Source organism: Pantherophis guttatus, chromosome 4 (genome assembly GCF_059756535.1).
Source record: "Pantherophis guttatus breed Tessera chromosome 4, ASM5975653v1, whole genome shotgun sequence".
NCBI classification, from domain to species: Eukaryota; Metazoa; Chordata; class Lepidosauria; order Squamata; family Colubridae; genus Pantherophis; species Pantherophis guttatus.
The window spans coordinates 142,077,798-142,101,500 of record NC_142066.1 but is presented as its reverse complement, the minus strand read 5'-3'; the positions used below and the strand labels follow the sequence as shown (position 1 = coordinate 142,101,500).

Below are 23,703 nucleotides of genomic sequence, written 5' to 3'. Positions count from 1 at the left end.
GGGACCAATTTTCATGAGAAATTTGTTTTGATAATCACAAACAGACTTAATGCGGTAATTTTCTCATGAAGCATGGGCTAAAGTTTTGCATTAATGACCTGAAACTTTCCCAAAGTGGGATACATTTTTGTTCAAAGTCCAAAAAAAATAATGTTGGAGTTAGGAGGAGAAAAGAGAGAAAAGTTATTGTTAGTGTTTTAAAGCTATTTTCATATGTATCACTTCGCAAAAACGTGATGAGAATTTGAGTCTGTTCTTACATTTCATTAATATTTTTTGAAGGCTATCTTATTTTTATCAGTTATTTTTTAGTGATATTCTACTAGAAGATTGCATTATGAAAATAGTGGGGTTTCATATAAAAATATGAAATGTGATGCAAGTTTCATTGAGTCTTTTGCATGCCTGAGCATGAATTCTAATATTATTCCAGTAATCTTTCTTCCATTCCCAACTTCAGGTATGACTCTTTCATGATAGTCATAACTTTAAATGTTTCATTTGGTCAGAATTATATATAGCCTCTTTTTGCCAATGCCTTTAAAGTCTTTCTCCAATTGCTTCTATACCTGCATTTGCCTTCATTTTTAACATTGTTTATATAATGGCACTTTTTTTTAGGCATATAGATTTTGTACAATGATTAGTGACATTCATCAGGATGGAGTAAGAGCATCATAATATAAACTTTCATGTAGATGATGCTGTATTGAATCCTTTCCTTTTCTAGTAGGGCTAGAAGATACCTGGAGAACAATCACACTGGTTGGGAATTCATGGAGTTGCAGATTTTGAACATTATGCAGTTACCTATTTTCTAATGGCTTTATTAATTTGTCATCTGTCTTTCAATTGTTTTTTCTGCCACTTTTATAGAACAGTAAAGGCTAGAAAAGTGATCAGTTGCAAGTTTTCTGTGTTTCATTTTGTAACCTTATATGCAGCAGAGATGAAAGACTGGAGGGGGAGGGAGGGAGAGAGGGGGGGGTTTGTGAAGAATGATATGTATGTGAAATATGATTGGAAAGTTGTTCCTTGTAATATTTTGGATGTGCTTGTAGTTTTTAATAACATTTGAACTATTTGGCAATTCAAATCCCACCAGGCTCAAGGTTGACTCAGCATTCCATCCTTCCGAGGTATGTAAAATAAGGACCCAAATTGTTATTGACTCTGTAAACCGCTTAGAGAGGGCTGTAAAGCACTGTAAAGCGGTATATAAGTCTAAGTGTTATTGCGATTGCTATTCTAAGGACATGGTATTTTCTTTGAAAAAAATAATGCTGAGAATAAATGCTGGAAGTTGTTATTTCTCTTTCAGATATTATTTTTGAATGTTAAAACACCACACATGTTGTCTTCTTGAAAGAACTTGGATGCTTGAATTACGGGTGAAGGACATTGTTTGATGTCAAGCAATATTGTGAAACCTCTTCACAGCATCTATCATATGTCAGTAAATGCACAAATATAGCCATTTTGATTGTTAGAACTTCTTTACCATCCTCTAGAGCAGGGGTGTCAAATTCAAGGCCCGGGGGCTGGATCTGGCCCACAGAGTGCTTAGATCTGGCCCGCGGGTCCGCCCTGGAAACAGCGAAGGACTGGCCCGCGGTCCCTCTGCCAGCGAAAATGGAGCTCGGGAGCCTGATTTTACTAGCAGAGCGCTTGGGCCTCCACAGGCACCCCGGACATGAGTAATGTCGAGTTGGCCACACCCACCCTGGCCACGCCCACCCTGGCCACACCCACCCTGGGCTCCCAAGGTCAAACACAACCCTGATGTGGCCCTTAATGAAATTGAGTTTGACACCCCTACTCTAGAGACCTTCTGATATTTACTTCGCCTTTCTTTGGTAGCTCTCTTTCTCTATTTAAGAATTTAGCTTCACACTTAAAGGACATGTTGCCTTTAATTGAGTCTGTCTCTTGTGCAAATAATGCAAAACAATAAGAACAAATTTACATTTGCTCTACTTCTATTTTGCAAAAATTGCCACAAACAGGTAATCAGGATTAAGCAGTTGTGAGTGCCTTATTTTTTTAAATTTCTCTAAAACCCTCATTCCCCTCCGCCCCTCCCCCAAATTAAATGCTACTACCTTATCTACTTCTGATCTCAGGATAATAATTGCCTGAGGCAAAAAGTTTTCTGCTAAATATCTATTAAACTTAATATATTTATGTTTATGTTAGTTGAGCTTTATTAGTAAGTTTACCATACTAGTGGTAATACAATTTTATGTTTTTTAATATTGGCAAGAATTGGTCAATGTTGTTTGGTAGCTGGAGCTAGAGCTAAATCTTAATATTGTTACTTCTTACATCTTGGTCTACTTGATAAAATGTGTGCTGCTACATTCTCTCACTCCCCCAAATAAGAATTAATTGAATGCTGTTTGAAATTAAACTTGGACAGGAAAACTGTTTGATTTTATTCATTTATTCATTATTTTCATTTTATTAGTCTTTAGTAAGAGAAAATATGCCTTTGGTGATATTGGTACAAAGCTACCATTAGAACTGTGCACATTGACTTCCCCTCATTGACTTAATTTGCAAAATTATGGAATAAGATCAACAATAATCTTTTTATAAAGTTTCCTTTTAGCATTCTTCCAGTTTTTAAAACATGTACTTATATTTCTCACAGCTGTCTACATTTAAGCAATCAAGCAGAGAGCAGAGTAGGGGTTTTCCAAGAATCCAGATTAAAATATATCTGACTATAAAAAAATAGCATTAATTTTATCAATCTGTTCTTTTAATGTGATACTGTATTTTTAACATAACAATTTGAACTTCACTAACAATGTCAATTATTGTCCTGTCCTGCTTATGGAGTTTTAAGTCTTTTTGATGTTTCACCATTCCCAAATAATATTCCCCAGTATTCACCTCATGCAGCAATCAATGCAAAATCCAATGAGTCCAATTCTCAAGTCTGAGAACACAGAGCAAGTGTGTAAAGTCACTCACCAGGTTCGGGGTCCTAAGACAAGTCTATGGTCTCAGCACATATCACAAAACCAAACTCCAAGTCCAAAGTTGAGTTGCAGGGTCAGGGCTTAAGTAAGTTCAAAGGTGAGAGTCACAATGGCTCTCAAACACACATCAAGAAACAGATGAGTTTTTTTCCAGCATTGCTTGCTCCATGCACCAGACTAAGTAGCTGTCAGTCGGTGCACTCATTAGGAGAGGCAGGTTGCTTCTTTGAGTAGTCTCACCGACCTCCATTGTGCCTCCCTCCTCTCAGCCCTGTGTGCTTTGGGATTTGGTGGGGGAGGTAATTCCTTCTCCACCCTCTGCTTCTGGATGGTCTTGTGTTTCTATCCTCTCTTTATCAGCCAGATGCTTACCTCGTCACTCCTCCTCCTCTTACCCAACCATGCCTGGTTCAGAGTCCCCTGTGTCTTCCACATCTGCCCCCCCCAAAGCTGGCTTTTCCTCAGCATCTGAGTTGAACTTCTAGGGCAGGGATGTGAAACTCAAGGTCTGGAGGCCTGGATCTGGCCCATGGTGTGCTTAGATATGGCCCGTTGTGCCCACCCTGGCAATAGTGAAGGATTGGCTTGCAGTGCCTCTGCCAGTGAAAATGGAGCTTGTGAGGGCTGCACGCTAGTCCTCCCAAGGTCTATTTTCACTGGCAGAGGGTTGCAGGAGGCCATTACAACCAAAAATGAAGCTTGGGAGCCCGTTTTTACTGACAGAGTGCTCAGGCTGCCACAGGCACGCCTGACATGAGTGGTCACACCCAATCTGGCCATACTTACTCTGCCCCCTCGAGGTCAAACACAACCCTGATGCGACCCTCAATGAAATCCAATTTGACACCCCTGTTCTAGGGCATCCATTATAGTTGTGTTCTGAACTGCTTTTGTACATGGTTGACTATTATACAAACATCCTTTTCTCTGAGCCATAGTATATTCTGTCTCCATGGGGAGGAGAATCTATATTTATAAAATATATAAAATAGGATTCCAATATATAAAATAGAATGCTGATCACTGCAAAGCATTCTATGCAGTCTGTCTTGTATTGACTTGATGCACCTTTAGACAATGTTAATGTTAAATTTCATATATAAACAATATGAATCCAGACAAATAACATTTAGGTGAAGCAGAACAGAAATTAAGAGAATATGAATCTGCAAAGCATTTTCATTTTTTAAATTTGTTGCAGCAATATTTACCAATCTGATACTTAGTAGAATTCTTATTTGTTCAATGTACACATTCGTAATGGTGATGTCACTGACCCAATTTTATGACCTTTTTTCTCTGTCATTAAGCAAACCACCATGGTTGATAAGTAAATCCATAGCCAGTAAATCAATGCTGGATTTTGCTGAAAGACTTCAAACTTCAGCCCTAAGTGTTATGCAGATCTGACCTAGAGATGGCAAGGTTATGTATGCAGTGTAATGTAATACGTCATAATATAATTAGCATGTACATTGGCATGAATACTCTGGGACCACATGTTGTTACACTTGTGTACTTAATACACATTTTCTTTCATCCATCTCTTGTAAGGTCATTTTTAAACTAGCGCAAAACAAACCACAAGCATTTCTGGTTTACTTTTGGTTTACTCAAATAAAGTAGAAGGTTTCAATTTGCCTTGAAGCACTTTTTTCTGGCACTAATGGGTTGAGCAACTAGTAAATATTGTATTTTTAAAACACATGCCTAGAGATAGACACATGCAGACATGAGCTAAAACAATATGAGACAAACTTGAAAGTAACTTAAGGTTGCATCCCAATTTCTAAATGTTGTTTGTGTGGACAATCATTGATAAATTGTGGAAAAGAGAGAAGGAAAGTCAAGGAAGACAGTATTACCTTTTAATAATAATTTTAATGTGCATTAGTTTATGATCAGTTTTCTTTCTTTCCCATAGAATTATGTATCTGTTTTAATGGTACAGGGGTGTATGTGAGTATGTGTATAGATAGATATATAGATATAGTTATAGATATAAATATAATATAGATACGTATAGATATAGATATATAGATATAGATGATATAGATATGGATAGATGGATAGATAGATGGATGATAGATGATACACATACACACACAAAAACTTTTTTCATATGTTTTCCTCTCTTAATCTGGCTATTCTTGTACAGGTAGTCCTCATCTTAAAACAGTTCATTTAGTGACTGTTTGAAGTTACAACGGCAGTGAAAAAAGAGACTTATGACCATTTTTCTCACTTACGACCACTGAAGCATCCCCATGGTCACATGATTTAAATTTGGATGCTTGACAACTGACTGATATTTATGACGGTTGCAGTGTCCTGGGTCATATGGATTACTTTTTGTAACATTCTGACAAGCAAAGTCAAAGGGGAAACCATTCATTTAACAACAGCAGAAATTCACTTAGGAAAAGTCGTAAAATGGGGCAAAACTCACTTAACACGTTTCTCACTTAACAGAAATTTTGGGCTCAATTGTGGTAGTAAGTTGAAGACTACCTTTTCTATATGTTTAATTAGGGGACTTTTGGAAACTTGTCTTCTTTTATCACCTTTCATGAAGCTGAATTTTGTTTAAATTATAGAGTTGACCATCAGTTTCTAGCCCTGGCCTCAACTTAACTGAGCAATACACCTCCTCAGTCTTGCTTATCTTCCTTTTTTATATAGTTAGCCTGGCCCAATTTGGGGCAAGGATTTCCTCTTCATCCTTTCTGAGCTTCTTAGAGGGACGCAGAAGAACTTGTTGGCGAGGGTGATTGGCAGCAAAGGATCCTAATTTTCCAGTTAGTGCTCATCCCCAGGCAGGGAATTATCTCAGAATACCTCAAAGAGTGGGGATGGTTGGATCCTGAGATGTCTTTGGCTAGTTAAGTATTTTTAAGGCTGCTCAGGAAGTAGTGGAAATGACTGCAGTTATAGGAGCAGGATTCCAACCCCCCATTCCACTTGTTCTGGGTTGTAAAGAAGGCAAGTAGAGAAAAAATGTCTTTATTTTCACAAATAATCTCATTTTAGCTGTTGACCACTTTCCATTAGAAAATTAAAGGCATTAAGAAGTTTGAAATAAAAGCAGAGTGTTATTCATTGGAATTTATTTCTATAAAAGAAATAACAGAATAACAGAGTTTGAAGAGACCTTGGAGGTCTTCGAATCGAACCCCCTGCTCAAACATTGAATGGTTATTCAATGTCTTCTTACAAACCTCCAATAGTAAAGCACCCACAACTTCTGGAGGCAAGTTGTTCAATAGATTAATTGTTCTATCTGTCAGGAAATTTCTGTTTAGTTCTAGGTTGGTTCTCTCCTTAAGTAGCTTCCATTCAAATATTCATAACATTTTATTAATATTTATCTCTCATACTATTATTTTCATTATAATATATAAGTATTATATACTCTGTATAAATATTTGAAATATTCAAATATTCCATCCAAATATTCATCCATTCAAATATTCTGGAAGAATCTATTCTCCCTTTAATGAATGAAAAAGCATTTTAATCATTTCATTTACATATTATAAGATGAATGGAGCATATAATATGAAACACTTTAAGGTGGAAGAAATCTTGGTATTATCTAAGGTTATTTTGTTCCTTGCAGTTGTTACATTACCAGGCTGGATAACATCATCAATAATTATGAGTGGAGAAGGAAATTTTCTAACTATTTCTATATCGTTGCTTGTTCTAGAAACCTTGATTGAGGCGTTGTTTTTTCCTTGATACTCTTTGAATGGAACATTATTTCTTCCTTAGTTGTTTTTGTTTACCTAGTACTGGTTCCTCCCTCCTCTTTGGGTGTTGGTTAATAGGTAAATGATGAAAACTGACACCTAGGTAAGCAGGAACCAACACCAAATGAACAGAAGCAATCAGTGGTGGGTTTCAAAAATTTTTACTTCTGGTTCTGTGGGTGTGGCACAGCTTGGTGGGTGTGGCTTGATGGACGTGGCAGGGGAAGGATACTGTAAAATCTCCATTCCCTCCCCAATCCAGGAGAAGGATACTGTAAAATCCCCATTTCCTGCCGATCAGCTGGGACTCAGGAGGCAGAGAATAGATGGGGGTGGGTTCAGTCAGAATTTTTATTACCAGTTCTCCAAACTACTCAAAATTTCCACTACCAGTTCTCCTGAACTGGTCAGAACCTGCTGAAACCCATCTCTAGAAGCAATCAAAGAAGCAATAATGTCTTGCTATTTTTTCATTGAGAGGTTAGTTAAACCCACGTGGTTTCCTGGTTTCCTTGGTTGCCATAATATGCTTGTTCCTGTCTTTGGTTATTGTTTGCTACTATAGGTTTTGTTTTTTTTTTGCTACTATAGTTTTTTTTTAAGCTTTTTGTTACTCATCCTGACACATCCTTGCTAGATGAACAGCTATATAAAATAATAAAATAAAGAAACAAAGAAATAACACACAATCATGGCTGGTGGGACAAGCTATCATACATAAATACAGTGGTACTTCTGTACTCATTGTTAATTGGTTTTGAAAGTGAAATGAGTACCAAAAAGGATGGGTATCAAACCATTTTTTCCCATAAGGAATAATGTAATGAGTCACAAGGCAGCTGACACCAAGAAGTTCTAGCTTATGCATTGAGTATCAAACAAACAATAACTATTTGAAGTAAATTAATAAATTATTCTGAAGATTACCCGATAAAATTTTCATGTCAAAATACATTGGGTATTAAATTTAATGAATTTCAAAGCAATCAAATACAAAGGTACCACTACAGCTAACAAACTTCACTCCCACTTGAACCTCAAATTCTCCCTAGTCTGGAAGTGAAATATCTGAAAGAAAAAAAAAAAGGAAGCTTAGAGAGCACCAAGATTTTAACAACTTAATCATGATCTTACATATAGTTTCCACTAGAAGAAAACCCTTTTTTTCTTTTCTACTTAGGAAAGACACTTTGGGAGCCTTTAATACCACGCTCAATCCAGTTGATAGTTAATAAATGATAAATTGGCCTGCAAGTAGATTTCCCACACCAAGATTGCTAAGACATAATTGGCCTTTTCCTCCATAATAATAACAAAACATAATTTATTGAATCCCCAGTAATTATTTTTCATGTTCTAATGTAACTAATTATCAATTGCTTGAATATAACCTGAGGTCAGTGTTGAAAGTCTCCATCTTTTTTAGAATGGTTATGCTTATGTAATGGTTAAAATGATTTTGTTTGAAAGAAAGCTATCAAAATAAATGATGGTATGTAACATTATTTATGGCTTTTAATTATATCAAGAGAAGCAATGCACTTTTTTTTTCAAATATTTACTTAGATCACAGTTTTAACTCCCTCTCTACCCAACTCTCTTTCACAGACAGACAGACAGACAGACAGACAGACAGACACACACACACACACACACACACACACACACACACACACACTCACACACTCCTATATACTACTAAAACTGTCATCATGATCTTTACCCATTTGAAATGGTGCCTCACAGGGCAGCCATTTTTGAATCAAGTTACTACAAATGGGCTAACCTATAGCATGTTTCCAAAGTACTGGGCTCCAACTCCTGAGGGAATAAAATTTAGGGAGGTTGTGGCTGCTTCAGTGCTTCTAGCTGCTGCTGGGCTACTGCTACAGCTACTGTATATCAGTGATGGTTAACCTTTTCCAGACCGAGTGCCCAAAATGCAATGCATGTGCCCCCAAGTATGTATTCCATGTATTGTCCCCTGCATGTGCCCTGCCCCCGCACACATGCACAAGCCCCTGCATCCTCCCATCCCCACATGTGCTCCCACACATGTGTGCACCCTTCCATATGTGCCCCTGCACATTTGCGGTAGAAGCCCAAAGACCAGTTGGCCAGTGGGAGGCGCATGCGCAGTAGAGCTGAGCTGGGGCAATGGCTCACGTGCCCATAGAGAGGGCACTGCGTGCCACCTCTGGCACGTGTGCCATAGGTTTGCCATCATGGAGCTATATGAACTTTGTTTTCAACTTTCTCTGAGAGTTTCCCAGCCAGTCTCAACAATCCCTTATTCTTGTCTTGTCCTGTCCTGTCCTATTTTGTATTTATGTTTATTTATATATCAAATTTAGAGACACCATTGTACTCGTAGACTGAGCCATCAAGGAGCAAGTAACCAACTCATCATATGGCTTTTAAAGAAGCAAAGCCTTTAAGATGTATGAAGAAAAGCCTGAATATTTTTATTGTTTTTTTGGGCCCATGCCTGGCCTCCATTTTTATTCAGGAACTCGGAGCATATACATAGTACTCCATCTTTCTAAATTTCCTCACAATAACCCTATGGTGTAGGTTGAAATAGCTTGGTGAAAATCACCAAGTTAGCTTCTATGCTGCAGATGGATAAGAAATTGGATGTCTCAGTTATCCACTAAACTTTAGAGCTAATACTGGTTCATTTTTGTGCTACTTTTTATTCTGAAACTGAGAATATACCAGCCCCTTTTACAGGTGCCAAAGATCAGGTAGCATAGTCCCACTTACCTCTGTGACTTTGGGCATAGCTCTTTTTGAGCAGAAAAAATACATTTTATTTAGATTTTTTTTTTCTTTTGGTAGATGGAATTATTATTGATTCTGGATGACTTGAAATTAAATTTGCTTTTCAATTTCTGAACAGCTGATCTTGGAATTTATTACAAGAATTTGCTGTGCAAGAGCACTTGGGTAAAAAATATTATAGATAATTAACGTTCATTGTATTTCTTCTGCATAGTCTGATGCCAAGCACAAAACCCAGCTACCTCTTGTTACTTGGAATATTCCCAAGTCTTCATATGTGATAACAGATCTTGTATTTTCAGCTTTTTCCCTTGTTTGTTTTGTTTTATAGTTGAGTTGTTTATATAAAAAAAGAAAAGAAAATCTTGTGACAGTCCTCCAGTAAAAAGGAACATCAAAAAATATAGATGGAAACATTGTGCATGATTCTATCACTTAATTGTAATTCTAATGCATTATTCATATATTAGGCACATGGACTATTAGAACTACAATGGGTATTATGCATTCCTGGTCTACTTTTCCAATTTTTGCATGTGATTCTTCACACAAAATGTAGTAGGTTGAGGGTAACATTTAGTAAGACTGGGTTGTGTGTTATATGAAGTTCAGCTGTTGCTCCTATAGTTACATAGTTATGTAAGGAAGACAGAAAACAGACTCTTTGCAGAATCACAGTTGCACTTAAGCAAAAATGTTCAAAACTTATAAAATACATAGAAAGACATACAGTACACTGGTGGGTTGTTCCCGGTTTGCACCGGTTCTCGAGAACTGGTAGTAAAAATATCTCATCATTCGGAGAACTGGCAGTAGTTGCTGGCTGCCCACGCCCCCGAACCGGTTCCCCGGCCGCCATGTTCATCACCGCCATGTTCTTTGCACATACGCATCATATTGCCTTGCAAGTTCAATGGAATATGCATGCGCAAAGAACATGGTGACAACAGCTGATGCTTTTTGGCAGCCTGAGGAGAAAGTGGCTGGCAAAAAAGCCTTTTTGGAGGCTTTCTGGCCAGCCACTTTCCAGCAGCGGCGGCTGGCTGGGGATTGCCAAAAACCCAGGTTAGCTTGCCTTCCCGACTCTGGACCAGCCGCCGTGGAAGATAAGCAGCCAAAAAAAGAAGCAGTGGTGGGGGAGGAAGGTAAGCAAGTGGGCCTGGCCACGGGGACCACCGGGAAGGCAGGCAAGCATGTCGGGGCCACTCGGCTAGCTAGTTCCCTTCCCCATGGCCCTACCATGCTTGCCTGCCTTCCAGCCTGTCCAGTGGGTGGGCAGGCGGCCCTTCAGGGAGACAGAGCCACTGTGCTGGAGGTGAGAGAAGCAGGAGCAGCGGCGGTGCTGGGGGAGGGTGGCTGGATGTCTCTCTCTCTCTCTCTCTGTCACACACACACACACACACGCCCTGCCCTGTTGCCTCCACTGCCGCTTCTTTTGCATTGGCTTGTCGCCTCTCTTAAAGTTGATCGTGAAGAGCTGGAAGATGTTTCCTTAGATCTCCCCCAAGGCATTGTGCAACGTAAGAGATCTAAGGAAATGTCTTCCAGCTCTTCACGATCAACTTTAAGAAAGGTGAGAAGCCAATGCAAAAGAAGCGGCAGTGGAGGCAACAGGGCAGGGCGTGTGTGTGTGTGTGTGTGTGTGTGTGTGTGTGTGTGTTTATCTCTTCGCAAGGACTTGGAGACAGCCCCTTTGAAAGAAAGAGGAGGCGACAAAGCCCTGGCTGTCCCCTGGAAGAGGACCGCAGAAGGACAGACAGACAGACAGACAGACAGACACACACACACACACACACACACACACACACACACACACAAACACACACACACGCCCCTGTCAGCTCCATTGCCCCTTCTTATGCATTGGCTTCTCGCCTCTCTTAAAGTTGATTGTGAAGAGTTGGAAGACTTTTCCTTAGATCTCTGATGCTCCAATAATGACTTGGGGGAGGAAACGGTGTCTGGTTCCACTTCCGGGAGAGGCGAGGAGCAGCAGCTGCTGCCATGTTGGAGGCTCTTGGAAATGTTGAGAGGGAGGGCGAGAGGGAAATGAATCTCTTCTTGGACTTGGGGGAGAAGTTTGTCAAAATTCCACCCTTTTTTTACATGCATCCATGTAAAGGGGGCTTCGTCCCTCTCTCCCCCTTTAGTCACTTCTCCACTCTTCGTCCAACCCATTACTCAGAGGAGCCCTGATCAGAGGAGTTTGTGGTTTGATGAGGCGATTAAAAGAAAGGCTGTTTTCTAGACATGAAGCGTCTCCCCCCCTCATTTTCCAGTTTGGGCTGCTAGGCAGACAGGCTTTTATTTTGTCAGCCCAAGGGTCAGGGCAAGGTACATAGGAAATCGCTCTGTCTCTGCAGCATCGGTCATGTGACTGAGTGGAGGTGGCCAACTTGATGTCACTCACAGCAAGGTGGCGCCCCACCTTGCTGTGAGTGACTTTGAGTTGGCCACGCCCACCCAGTCACATGACCACCAAGCCACGCCCACCAAATAAGCCATACCCACAGAACCAGTAGTAAAAAATATTGGAACCCACCTGTGATACAGTATTGTTAATATGTTGCATTCTGTACTAAAAACTGTAAGGAGCCTGGATAGCTCAACAGACTAAAAGCCTGTTATTAACATTCAGCTGTCTGCAATTATTGCAAGTTCGAATCTCCCCAGGTTCAAGGTTGACTCAGCCTTCCATCCTTTCTAAGGTAGGTAAATTGAGGACCCAGTTTGTGGGGGCAATAAGCTGACTTTGTATAAAATATACAAAAGTATGAAGGCTATTGCTTAACGCATTGTAAGCTGCCCTGAGTCTCCGGAGAAGGGCGGCATATAAATCTAATTAAAAAAAAAATATGAACTTGCCCAGATTTTTGAAGAGTTCTGTTATTATATAAAATAGGCATGGATCTAGCATTTAAAATAGCAAGATATTTAAACAACAAATAAGGTGAAATACTTAAAAAAGATCAAATCAGTAATCAGTATGATTTGAATAATATTGATGCTTTGTGATTTTTCAGCCTTGCTGAAAACCCAGCAAAGGGGATGAGGATGGGAAATTATTAAACCAGATTTTCTGTGTTGTAGGGACTAGAATAGTGTTCAGGATTACTTTTGTCATGGGCATTTTAGCAAACAAATACTGCAGTTGTATTTTAAAGACATCATTATTAATGCTAACAATAGTTTATTCTTAACAAATGGCCATCAATAAAAATGGAATCAGAAATTGGACATACTCCTCAGAACCACATAAGATCTGTTGGTTCAGTTTGTGACCCTCCTGATTATTCTTGGGATGACTCTCTACTTCCATAATCTCTCACAATCGTCTAAGGGTGAGCTACCCAGGTTACTTAGGATTTAAAGTTTAATAATAAATGCAAAATCACTATTTCATCATTCATGACCTAAAGAGAAACTGAAAGTCTATGTAGTTTATTCTTCCTTGTGAGCTTTGCATTAAGTCAGGATTTTGAATGATGTGCAAACTAGCCATGATAGAGGAAAAATAAGGTACATCCTGTTTTATTGCACTGTTTTTTGTGTTATTTCAAATATGGCAAATTCATTGTATTCACAAAGCATGGCTTTGTCATCAGCACCTTGCCTTGAGTTTTCTTGCCTTGATATTTGATCCTTCTGTTGTGTGTTCCTGTCCTTCCTTTCTATTACTGATATCTTTAAAAAGCAGAACTAGAAATCATGGATTCATCTGCTATCCATCTCAAATCTGGATAAAAGGAACAGATGGTTTACTTAAACTAGAAAGATAAGGAAGAAATTGGCAGACATAAGGAAGCTAGGAAATATTAGGCTTGGAAAAAAACCTTAGCTCATGGACATTACATGGAAAAAAAGCCCTCATATTTAAAGACTGGAAAGCTTAGCTGTCAGAAGAGTATCAGGCCACAGAAATAGAAAAAAATAGTTTTCCTGGAAGTGTGACTGAATTGTTTCCAAAAGTGTTATTGTATATCTTTTCCTTATGCTTGAAGATTGCTTCTCTGAGTAGTTTTAGCCAGTAATCCTAAAGTGAAGATTACAGGAAATCCACTGAAGTATCTTCAGATGCACAGATAAGGCATAGTCCAATTGTGATTACATAGAGAAAATATATTCATGAGGTACATATTCTTAATGATTTAGAAAATGTAATTCTAAAGAGCTTTAATCAGTACGGAGTAATATTTTATCTATAGTAATTCATTATTAAATATGTTTTTATTTATGTGCAGTGATGTGGATATTTTTCAGTTTCCCCAGTCTGGTACTGTACATCCAAATACTACAATCTTTAATAAAAATTTAAAAAATAAAATCTATAACATGTTAATCTATAACATTAGTAATACAGACTGTTTTAATAACATAGGTAAGATAAAGTGGTATAAAATATTTCATAAAAACTACTCTTATACGAAGTGTTTTGGCTAAATTTGCTAAATAGTTCATTCTCAAACTTTTTTCCAGCCTGTAAATAAAATATAGCACTTCGAATTTACCTCTATAACAGGTGGGCTTTTTAATTTAAGAAGAAATCCGAGGCAATAATTGCTTGATGTAGATACTTTCAAAGCTAGTTACTTTTTTTAGTAAATGAGAATTCTAAGTTTCTTCCCTGTGCAGGTGTCCAAATTAATCTATGTTTGGTTCCATGTAAATGAAAATCTGTGTTATATGGGAAAGAAAAGAGTTGCTGATTATGGCACTATTAAAATGTTTTTTAAGGGATGCATCTGTTGATTATAGTATCATGGTACCAGTGCTCCAGTGACGTTTAGAAGCTTATCTTATCATAATTGAGAGACATAATTTTTAGACTTAGAAGATTACCAAATGAAATCGAAACAGTATACTGTTCCCTTAGAGTTAGTAGTAAATTTGGGGGGGGGGAAGGGGGGGCATTTGACACATTCATACAGCAACCATACAGGTACTTCTTGAATAGTGATGGTAATTGGGACCATTGTTAAGCAATGTGGTAATTAGGCAAAACATCACAAGACCACACTCTTAGAAATGGTAATTCCAGTAGTTCCGGTTGTTAGGCCAGGACAGCAATACTAGATGAGGACCTCACATTTCTGCTCTGCAATACTTGCCTTTGATTCAGTTCCCACCTGCCTCACCTTTTGGTTGCCCCACATTGCTGCAGCTGAATTTCATCTTCCTCCTCCTACTGCTAGGCCAGGATTCTGACATGGGTGAGGGTGAGACTGCTGGCTGTTCATGAGGTTTTTCAGGAGGAAAGCTGGACCAAGAGTGAACAAAGGATAAGCTCTGCTGGCAATGGGCCTGGCTCTGCTCCTCGCTGAAGCCTACATTCCAGTTTTCCAAGAGCACTTCCTCCAATTTTGCTGTGTCACCCCAAACAACATTTCCCACACAGCCTCCACCTTCACCCAGGGAACCTGCCATAGGTTCTCTTTCCACTGCCATGCTCACTGTGCACATTCCAGGATTGTATCCTAGTCCATTTTATGTATAATCCACAGATATTCAAGACCCATTCATTCTTGACTGTACCAGTTCTTATTGTACTATGTATAGGTTTGGGTGGCTTTGGTTTTTTTTTTTGTAACCCAGTTCCCCAGGTTTCAACTTATTTTTATATTTCTCTTAAATGATTCAATACTGTTAGAATATTAATTTTAATAGCTAGAATAATAAAGTGTATAATGGTCCAGGACAAACAAAATCCTCCTCTACACCCACTGCAACCAATCACAGCATACTGCCTTAGGCAGTGGATGTAAAGGAGGATTTTTTTCTTTTCCCCACCTGTTTTCTTCTATACGCTCTGTATACTGTTTGAAGATTTACCTCATGATGTTACTGTGTTACTGACTACCTTGTCTGCTTCAAATATAAATGTGAAATATATTTATTTATATAATACTACATATGTCAGTGTCTCTGACTTCATTTGGACACTTGTAGCTCAATTCCCTGACAAATACTCATTTACATCTAACAAAGTCATTTATATTTAACATGTTGGACAGAAGCACACTCTTGTAAATAGCCATTTTTGCTTGTTTCATTCTAAATTTATATTTATTCTTTTGACATGGTAATGTTTGAGTAGAATGATGTTTTAGTCTTGTATTTAAAGCAAAAAGATGTTTTTTTCCCTAAGCAGTAGTTACTAGTCTTACTCATTTCTGAATTTCCAGATGATCCAGTCATCTTTTCTGTACCATTACTATTATGTAACATAAAAGAATATTTTTTCCTTGAGTCACATTAATTCAGAATGTCATACATTTTTCTCCCAAATTCATCTATGGTTCTTCCATTATCAGTGCTCACTGAAGTATGAACTGTTACCGGTCTAAGGATAGATGAGATTAATTCATTCATTTTAGTTCTTTCATTCATAATTAAGCCTGCATATTCCATGAAAAATTCTTGGCTAATTCTGTATTTGGCTAATTGAATACTTGCAAGATCTACTATAAGAATTAAACTCTTATTGTTCAGTTGTGCACCATGCATGACATTTTAATGCAATTAAGCATTTTAAAGTTATTATATTTTTTCCTATCTGGGAAATATTTTGAACAATTAATATGGTGGTGCATTTGTGTAGGGATGTACTGAGGAAATAATATAAATTTATTTTATGTTTATTTATTCATTAAATTTATTTGACACAACTTGCTTCAAGAGTTTATATAAATTTATATAGAATAAAATAAATTAAGTATAGGCACATATATACAGTTGAATAACTTACAAATGCTACATTTTGCTGAGATCTACACATAGATCCAATTGCTGTTTCTGAGTCTCTGTTTATATTTCTATATAGTTCTAGGTAGGGGCAATATACTGGTTAATGTAATATATAAATTTGGTTCACACAGTGTTCTGTCATTTAGCAGTCTGGTCTACAGTACAGTTTGTAGTAAGAACTCGTAAGATTTTCAGGTCCTCAGAGGAAATACCACTTGGACATACCAAATGCCTTGGCTTTGTTTTAATATCTCATTCATAATTCATATTATTGATTCTCTTTGGGCTGAATTCATAACCCATCATCCAATACTTATCATTTTGCTGATTGATGCTTCAGCAAATCTGAGTTTAAACTGCTGATTGTAGGACAGTAGACAAAGTATTCATATAAATGAGCATTTAAAGACATCCACATTTCTCTGAAATTGTGCAGTTGGTTCCTTCTTTCCCATTTTGGGATTGGAAATTAGGCAAGTCACTACTGGTTAATATTTAGATATAAGCCTATCAGGAATCCCAGTAATGTAAGGTCGACCAAAAAGTTGACAAAAATCTGAGTTTACCTACTAAAACTAGACCTCCACAATTGCTACGTATCAGGTGGTTAAAATATTAATAATTTTTGATAGTTGTCATGCAAATGGCTTTAATTTTTTTAAAATATGATTATGTTTTAAACCTTTGTGTATTAGAGTAAGTGAATTTGTAAACAGAGCAATTGTAATTGAACGGTACTAATTCTGCCTCTTTCATGACACTTTGCTTCCTTTCATATATCTGTTAGAGGTTTTTTTGTTTGTTTTTTTCATAAAAACAAACAAATACACTGGTCAAGGATCTTTCTCTGATAGTCACTAGCACTGTACTTGTGGATACTGGAAGAGGAAACACCAACTCTGTTCAGGGGCTGCGATATGCTGTGTAATTCACAAAGAAAGCTTTGGATGTTCATCAGATCAGATGCTTACTATCCAATGTTAAGGCAGCGTTTGAAAAGTAGCTGGGTAGTTCAGCCTACTAATATTGTGCAGTCTGTGGTAGATGTTGAGAGTATGTACTTTGTCCCAACAACATCAGAGGCTATTTAAAGAAGTGATATATGTTGGAATTGCTGTTGCTAAGCCATGCAGTTATGTGATTTTGGGTTATATAAGTGTATTTCTAAAAAAAAATTATCCTGCCTTTTTGTTTCATGTACAAAACCTTACCAACACTCTTTCCACCTGCTATTGTCCACACAATAACACACCTGTAGGTGATATGGGGTTAGCTGAAAGGAGTGACTGGGCCAACGTCCAGCCAGTTTTCATGTCTAAGGTGGGACTAGAACTCACCATTTCCTGGTTTCTAGCCAGAATAGCCTTAGCTATTCCAGTCCCAAATGCTGTGTAACTGAAAGACAAACTGTACACTATTTAAGATGCAAAGTATTTTAATAATTAAGTATCAAAATTGTGTGAGTATCCTTACACATCACCTGTGCTTAAATATGGTTATCTCTTTTGCTATTACTAGGATGATGATGGTACAGAAGAAGAGGAAAGCAGAGTAGAACCAGTGGGTCATGCAGATGCAGGTTTGGATAACATCACCTATTCGTTAGAGTAAGTTTATTGTTTTTAAAAACTATTTAATACTTAAAATATTAAGACTTAAATTTAGAAAAAAAGACTTGATAGGTTTGAACTTTGGTGTTGAAGAACACATGGACACTTAGAAAAATGAACAAAAATCAACCCAGAGTTCTCACTGTAGGTACAAATGAGCTGTCTCAAATTATCCTATGTTGGACACATTATGCAAAGATTTAGCTTTCTAAGGAGCCACGGTGGTGCAGTGGTTAGAGTGCAGTACTGCAGGCTACTTCTGCTGGCTGCTGGCTGCCTGCAATTTGGCAGTTCAAATCTCACCAGGCTCAAGGTTGACTCAGCCTTCCATCCTTCCTAGGTAGGTAAAATGAGGACCCAAATTGTTGGGAGCAATAGACTGACTCTGTAAACCGCTTAGAGAGGGCTGTGAAGCAGTATACAAGTCTAAGTGCTATTGCTATTGCTAAAGAAAACTGTAGGCCTGGAAAGGCGAAAGGACAGAAAGCAATAGAATAACTACTAGCAAACTGGACAAATTCAGTTACAATAGTGATGACTGTACCTTTGGAAGGTATTCAATATAGATCACCATGGACAAAATCTGTGTGATTTATTAGAAAAAAATACCACTGAGGCACTGTCTTGTCATGTTGTAGGCCTTGTGTGATTTGAACAAAATGGGAGATGTGCAACAGGGGAAGCCACACTAGACAAATCTCATCTGAAGAACCAGATAATAGAATGAGATGTAATATACAGCAGTGGTCCCCAACCTTTCTGACTCCACAGACCAGCAGAGGTAGTGGCAGGTGGCGGGGTAAGGAAAAGAATGGTTTGTTGTGCACAACCTAATCCAGTTCATCTGCAAATGGAGCTTCATTCACTTGTCGGCTAATTGCCCAGCCCAGTTCCCAACTGCTCTGCAGACCGGGGATTGGAGGCTTCTGATTTACAGAAATCTATACTGGATCTGTTCTTGGCTGGATCAACAAGGTGTACTGTGGACAGAAGGGCTACATATCTACATATCTATATCTGTGGTGATTGGCTGATGCCAATTCCAATCTAAACACCTGGCTGATTGTGGGACTAATAATTATATTAATATTTGGATACAGGTTCAAATATTATTCATTCAAATGCATGAATCAGGTTTCTCTTGGCTAAGAAGGCAAATATTCCTTGTTTTTGAAAAAGCCTCATTTTACTTTTGACCATGAAGAAAATAATTTTCACAACACATTGGGTTGACGCCACTTGATGCATCACAGATATCTTTTTTTTAATTATATGATTGATTGTGCATCATAAAATTGGTGTTAGCTCTCAGTGACTACATAGATTTTTTCCCCCCATAATGACTTGTCCCTAATGTTGATCAGGATTCTGGTAACTCTGATGATTTGTTAAAATGTTCTTATGTTGAAATGACCGAAATAAAGTTTGGTGTTGTGGCAAGTTTCATAAGAAATCACAAGCTTGTGAGCACATGATAAAAGACCACTAGATGCATGCACAAATGTTTTTGTAATTTCTATACCTTAACTTCACTGAGAACTGTATGTCAGCTTAAGTAACCAAGTAAAAACAAAAAATCTATACATACTTGCTTCAAACTGCATTCAGGGTTCTTCCAATCTTATGGGAGGACCCATTTTTATTCATATAAACATGTATTTTAAGAGAGATAACCTGGACTCTGTCTCTTTGGTTGCATCGAGACACACCTGATTTCTGCCTGACACACCTGATTTCTGCCTGGAAAATCCAATAAGGATTTTCAAGTTTTCCAATAATATACTTGTTATTGCTCTAGCTGAGTTTACTAATTTGGCTGCTGATTATCTTCTTCAACTCTTTGTTCTACCTTTCCAGCTTTAAAGGTTTGTCCCAAAAGCTAGATCTTTGCATTATGGGTCTGCAGATACCTCTTTAATCTTAGTGAATAAAGTCCTCATGAAAAGAGATTGTCAGTAATTTTTTGCAGAATTGTTTTAAAAATTGAATGCTTTGGAGAATTTGAGATATTTATAACAATATCTTTTATTTTCTAATGAATGGAAGACACATACATGCCAAAATATAAAATCAACTTATGAAATCAGTATCTTTTTCTAACCATTACGTGTAACATTGATAGTTACAGTTCTGTACTTGAGAATACATCTGGAAAGAATCCATTATGACATACAAACGATTACTATTGGACTTGCTCATTTTTAACACAATAAGTGGAAATTGGATAATTCAAGCAGTGCAGAGAGAAAGAGAAAATCATTGAACAAATAATGAGAAGTCAATTTGATCATTTTCTAGGCTCTTCTTTCTTTTGTGGCTTCCATTTACAGTGACTGCAATATAATTTAAAAACTACATTATAAAGTGTGCTGGCTGGAAAGGATTAGAATGAGGCACAAATCAGTTTATCTGGAAAAGCCCTTCTTTGGAAAAAAAAAAAAAAGCTAAGCAGGAGAACTAAGCAAATGGCAGAAAGAAAGGGTGAGACGGGATGATTAGAAAATGAACTACATTCGAGTTACAAGAAGACTGGGAGAATGTTTAAATATTCCTTCCAGAAAGAAAATGAAAAGCTGTAGTAGAATTTAAGCGGTAGAAAAAGTAACATTTTCATCCCTGTGATATCTGACAAGCTACTTTTGAAATGTTTCTCATGTTTAAAAATTAGTTTTTAATGATGCATTTGGAGTAAGAATTGCCATTCAGATGTGCCAAGATAACTGTTTAGCTCACTGAAAACTCCTAAGGTTGTGATGCAGAACATAATTTAGTTTCTGATTGCAAAAGATAAGTTGACCATACATTCTTAGAACAGTTCAATGGAAAAAAAATATAAATTACAAATGATTGGAATTAATAAGATGTAAATAAAATTTAATGGACATGGTGGCTCAGTGGCTAAGAAGCTGAGCTTGTCGATCGAAAGGTCGGCAGTTCAGAGTTTCGAATCCCTAGTGCCGCATAACGGGGTGAGCTCCTGTTACTTGTCCCAGCTTCTGCCAACCTAGCAGTTCGAAAGCACATAAAAAATGCAAGTAGAAAAATAGGGACCACCTTTGATGGGAAAGTAACAGTGTTCCATGCGCTTTTGACATTTAGTCATGCCGGCCACATGACCACGGAGACGTCTTTGGACAGCGCTGGCTCTTCGGCTTTGAAACAGAAATGAGCACCACCCCCTAGAGTCGGGAATGACTAGCACATATGTGCGAGGGGAACCTTTACCTTTACCTTTTAAATAAAATTTCTATATGAATGATACAAAGATCACTATTTTCATTATTTGAATAAGAATTTGCTTATTGAAAAAAGGTAAACTTCTAAGAAGTTGGCTACATCCTGATCATGTCTTCTATAGCTAAGTTTATATCAATAATGTTATGTATGGTTATACATGTCGCATGTGATTGCATATAAGTACTTATCCATTAATATGCAATCCAGATTTCAGTGTATTTCAAAAAAACCTGAAGCTATTATCGATATACAGCCAAGGAGAGCCCAGACTGCACACAGAATTTCATTATTTCATCATCCTGTTACAAAATTGGGTAATAAAAACATCTGATGAAAACAAACTATTTCAAAGAGGCTTTGAAAATAATGTGTTAAAATGAATAGTTACACATGAAATGAAAGCAAATGAATTTATATTACATGTATTTTGATGTAGGCTGCATAAGGATCTGCTAAATAATATTATAGTTGAATGGAATCTCGATGTATTCATAAATTACAATTGTTTAATTTTGATAAATTTGAGCTAAAAATAGTTTAGAAGAGTGTCAGAATTTGCAGACAGTTGCAGACAGATATTACTATATTGGTGATGTGTGAGAACATCCGTCAGTGAATGTTTAGCATACCAGGCCAAAAAATCATTTTGCATTATGGTTTGAACATTGCATTTGCAAATTCAGTCATTGATGTAATTCTTATAGGGCTATTAAAGTGTATTATGGGGAATCATTGAATTGACTGCATATTATTCTGATAATTCTCAGTTTGACAGTTAAGTTCAGATTGATGTAGAGTGTTACGTTGAATCAGTTTTTTTAAAAAAACTAAACACATGGTTTGAAGCAGATCAATTCATCCTGATTTTTAATATTAATTAAGAAAAGATGACTTTATGTTTTAATTAAAGAGCCAAAGGGCTGAGAGATTTATATTATGAACTCTTAGTACAAATTATTAATTTATAAAATTTGGAAATAATTATAGTAGTAATTATGCCAAGACAATATTTATCTAGTTAGGCTCTTCAGCCTCATACAATACTGTTTCAATTTATATCTATGTTATTTTTAAAGTTATTTATGGAAACATACTGGAAAACAAAAAGAAATGGAACTTTCTGTTTTCTTTAGGACAATTCTGTTTAGTCATAGTTTGACACCTAATTCCTAGAAAAGCTAATCTCAAACTTCTTTCATTGTTGGACATAAGACAAATTGTATATTGGCTTAAAGTTACACAAATGCATTTTACTTGAATAACTAATGAAATTATTATTTTTTATTATGGATTTTCTTTCATGCTGTCAGATTATTACTGAGGTATGTAGGAATCAATGTTGCTTTTATCTAAACTAGTTTTCAAATATCTGTGTTTTCGTTTTTGAGTTTGTGTTTTTGTAGAAGTGTATTTGTCATTTTTTGGTCCGTGTTCACGTTCCTTCATTCATCATTGTCTCACAGTGATATGGTGAAGCTCGTTGAAGTTTCCAATGATGGTGGACCGTTGGGGATCCATGTAGTTCCTTTCAGTGCTCGAAGCGGAAGGTAATGTACCATATAGGTTTTTAATTGATTTATTTTCTTAGATACATTGGTTTCTGGTTTTATCTGATTGATTGATTTGTAGGTTGGTTGATTGATTGACTTCCCATTTCTAGAACAATTATGGACAGCTTATACTTTATAAGAAGAGTGTGTCTATTTGAAATAGAAACATGATTCTTTCACCAGAAAGTCTTACTCACTGATCCCTAAGAAATCTTTTCTGAATACAGCTCAGTTAGTCAAGATGAAAATGACAGAACCTAGTTCTAATTTATATATTTATAAAATTAAATTCTGTCCTAATATGAAACTGGATTGCAAAAATGTACATTATTTCTGTCACAGCCTCAGAAAAAGTTTCTTGTGTTTCACCTTAGTCTGATATTAGAAATGGTGCACCATTTTTTTTTTTTTTTTGCTAGTTGAAAGATTATAATTTATAGACTAGCAGCATCTGAAATCATGACAGCATTCTGTGGGTAGTTTTTCACCCAAACATGGGAAGAAAAAAATTTACAGTCAAGGTAGTGTTAAATAAAGTTAGTTATATAAAATATAGCACACATTTTTTATTTATTGCTGAACATGAGTGTATTATATTGCACCACATCCAAAAAACAAGGAAAAAACCAGGTGATGGGTAAAATGAATATATTACCAATAATGGCCCTAAGCCATATTCTGTCAGGGAGCTGAATTAAAATATCAATTCTTACTCTATTGAGATAGAATTCCGGTATTTAGGTTTTGTGATTAAATGTACTTGGAAAATTAAATGAGCTATGACACACATATGATTTTGTGGAAAAATTTGCAAGTTTGTGGTATAAAGTCCAACTCCGACACTTCTTCAGTAATGTAAATAAGACTTTAGGAGAAATAGAAAAAAAATTGATTACCATTAGCAGAGAAAAAAATGCATTTACAGTATATTTTACAACATCCTGGTGGGAAAAGTCCAAACATACATTTATAAATAGAATCCTGGATTGTAAACTGATGTGATTCTGTGTTTTGACTAGTCCACATAGCTCTGAAGAAT

The 23,703-nt window shown here is 36.9% G+C and overlaps 1 protein-coding gene across 18 annotated transcripts in view; it reads left to right on the top strand.

Moving 5' to 3' along the window:
* PARD3 (par-3 family cell polarity regulator) overlaps positions 1 to 23,703 on the top strand; it is a 650,052-nt gene that overhangs the window by 358,917 nt on the left and 267,432 nt on the right. For all 18 annotated transcript variants that reach the window (XM_087893015.1, XM_087893013.1, XM_087893011.1 and 15 more), the window contains 2 exons: positions 17,786 to 17,874; positions 22,578 to 22,661. In XM_087893015.1, the coding sequence (XP_087749141.1) occupies positions 17,786 to 17,874; positions 22,578 to 22,661 (173 nt within the window). The remainder of the gene's footprint in view (positions 1 to 17,785; positions 17,875 to 22,577; positions 22,662 to 23,703) is intronic.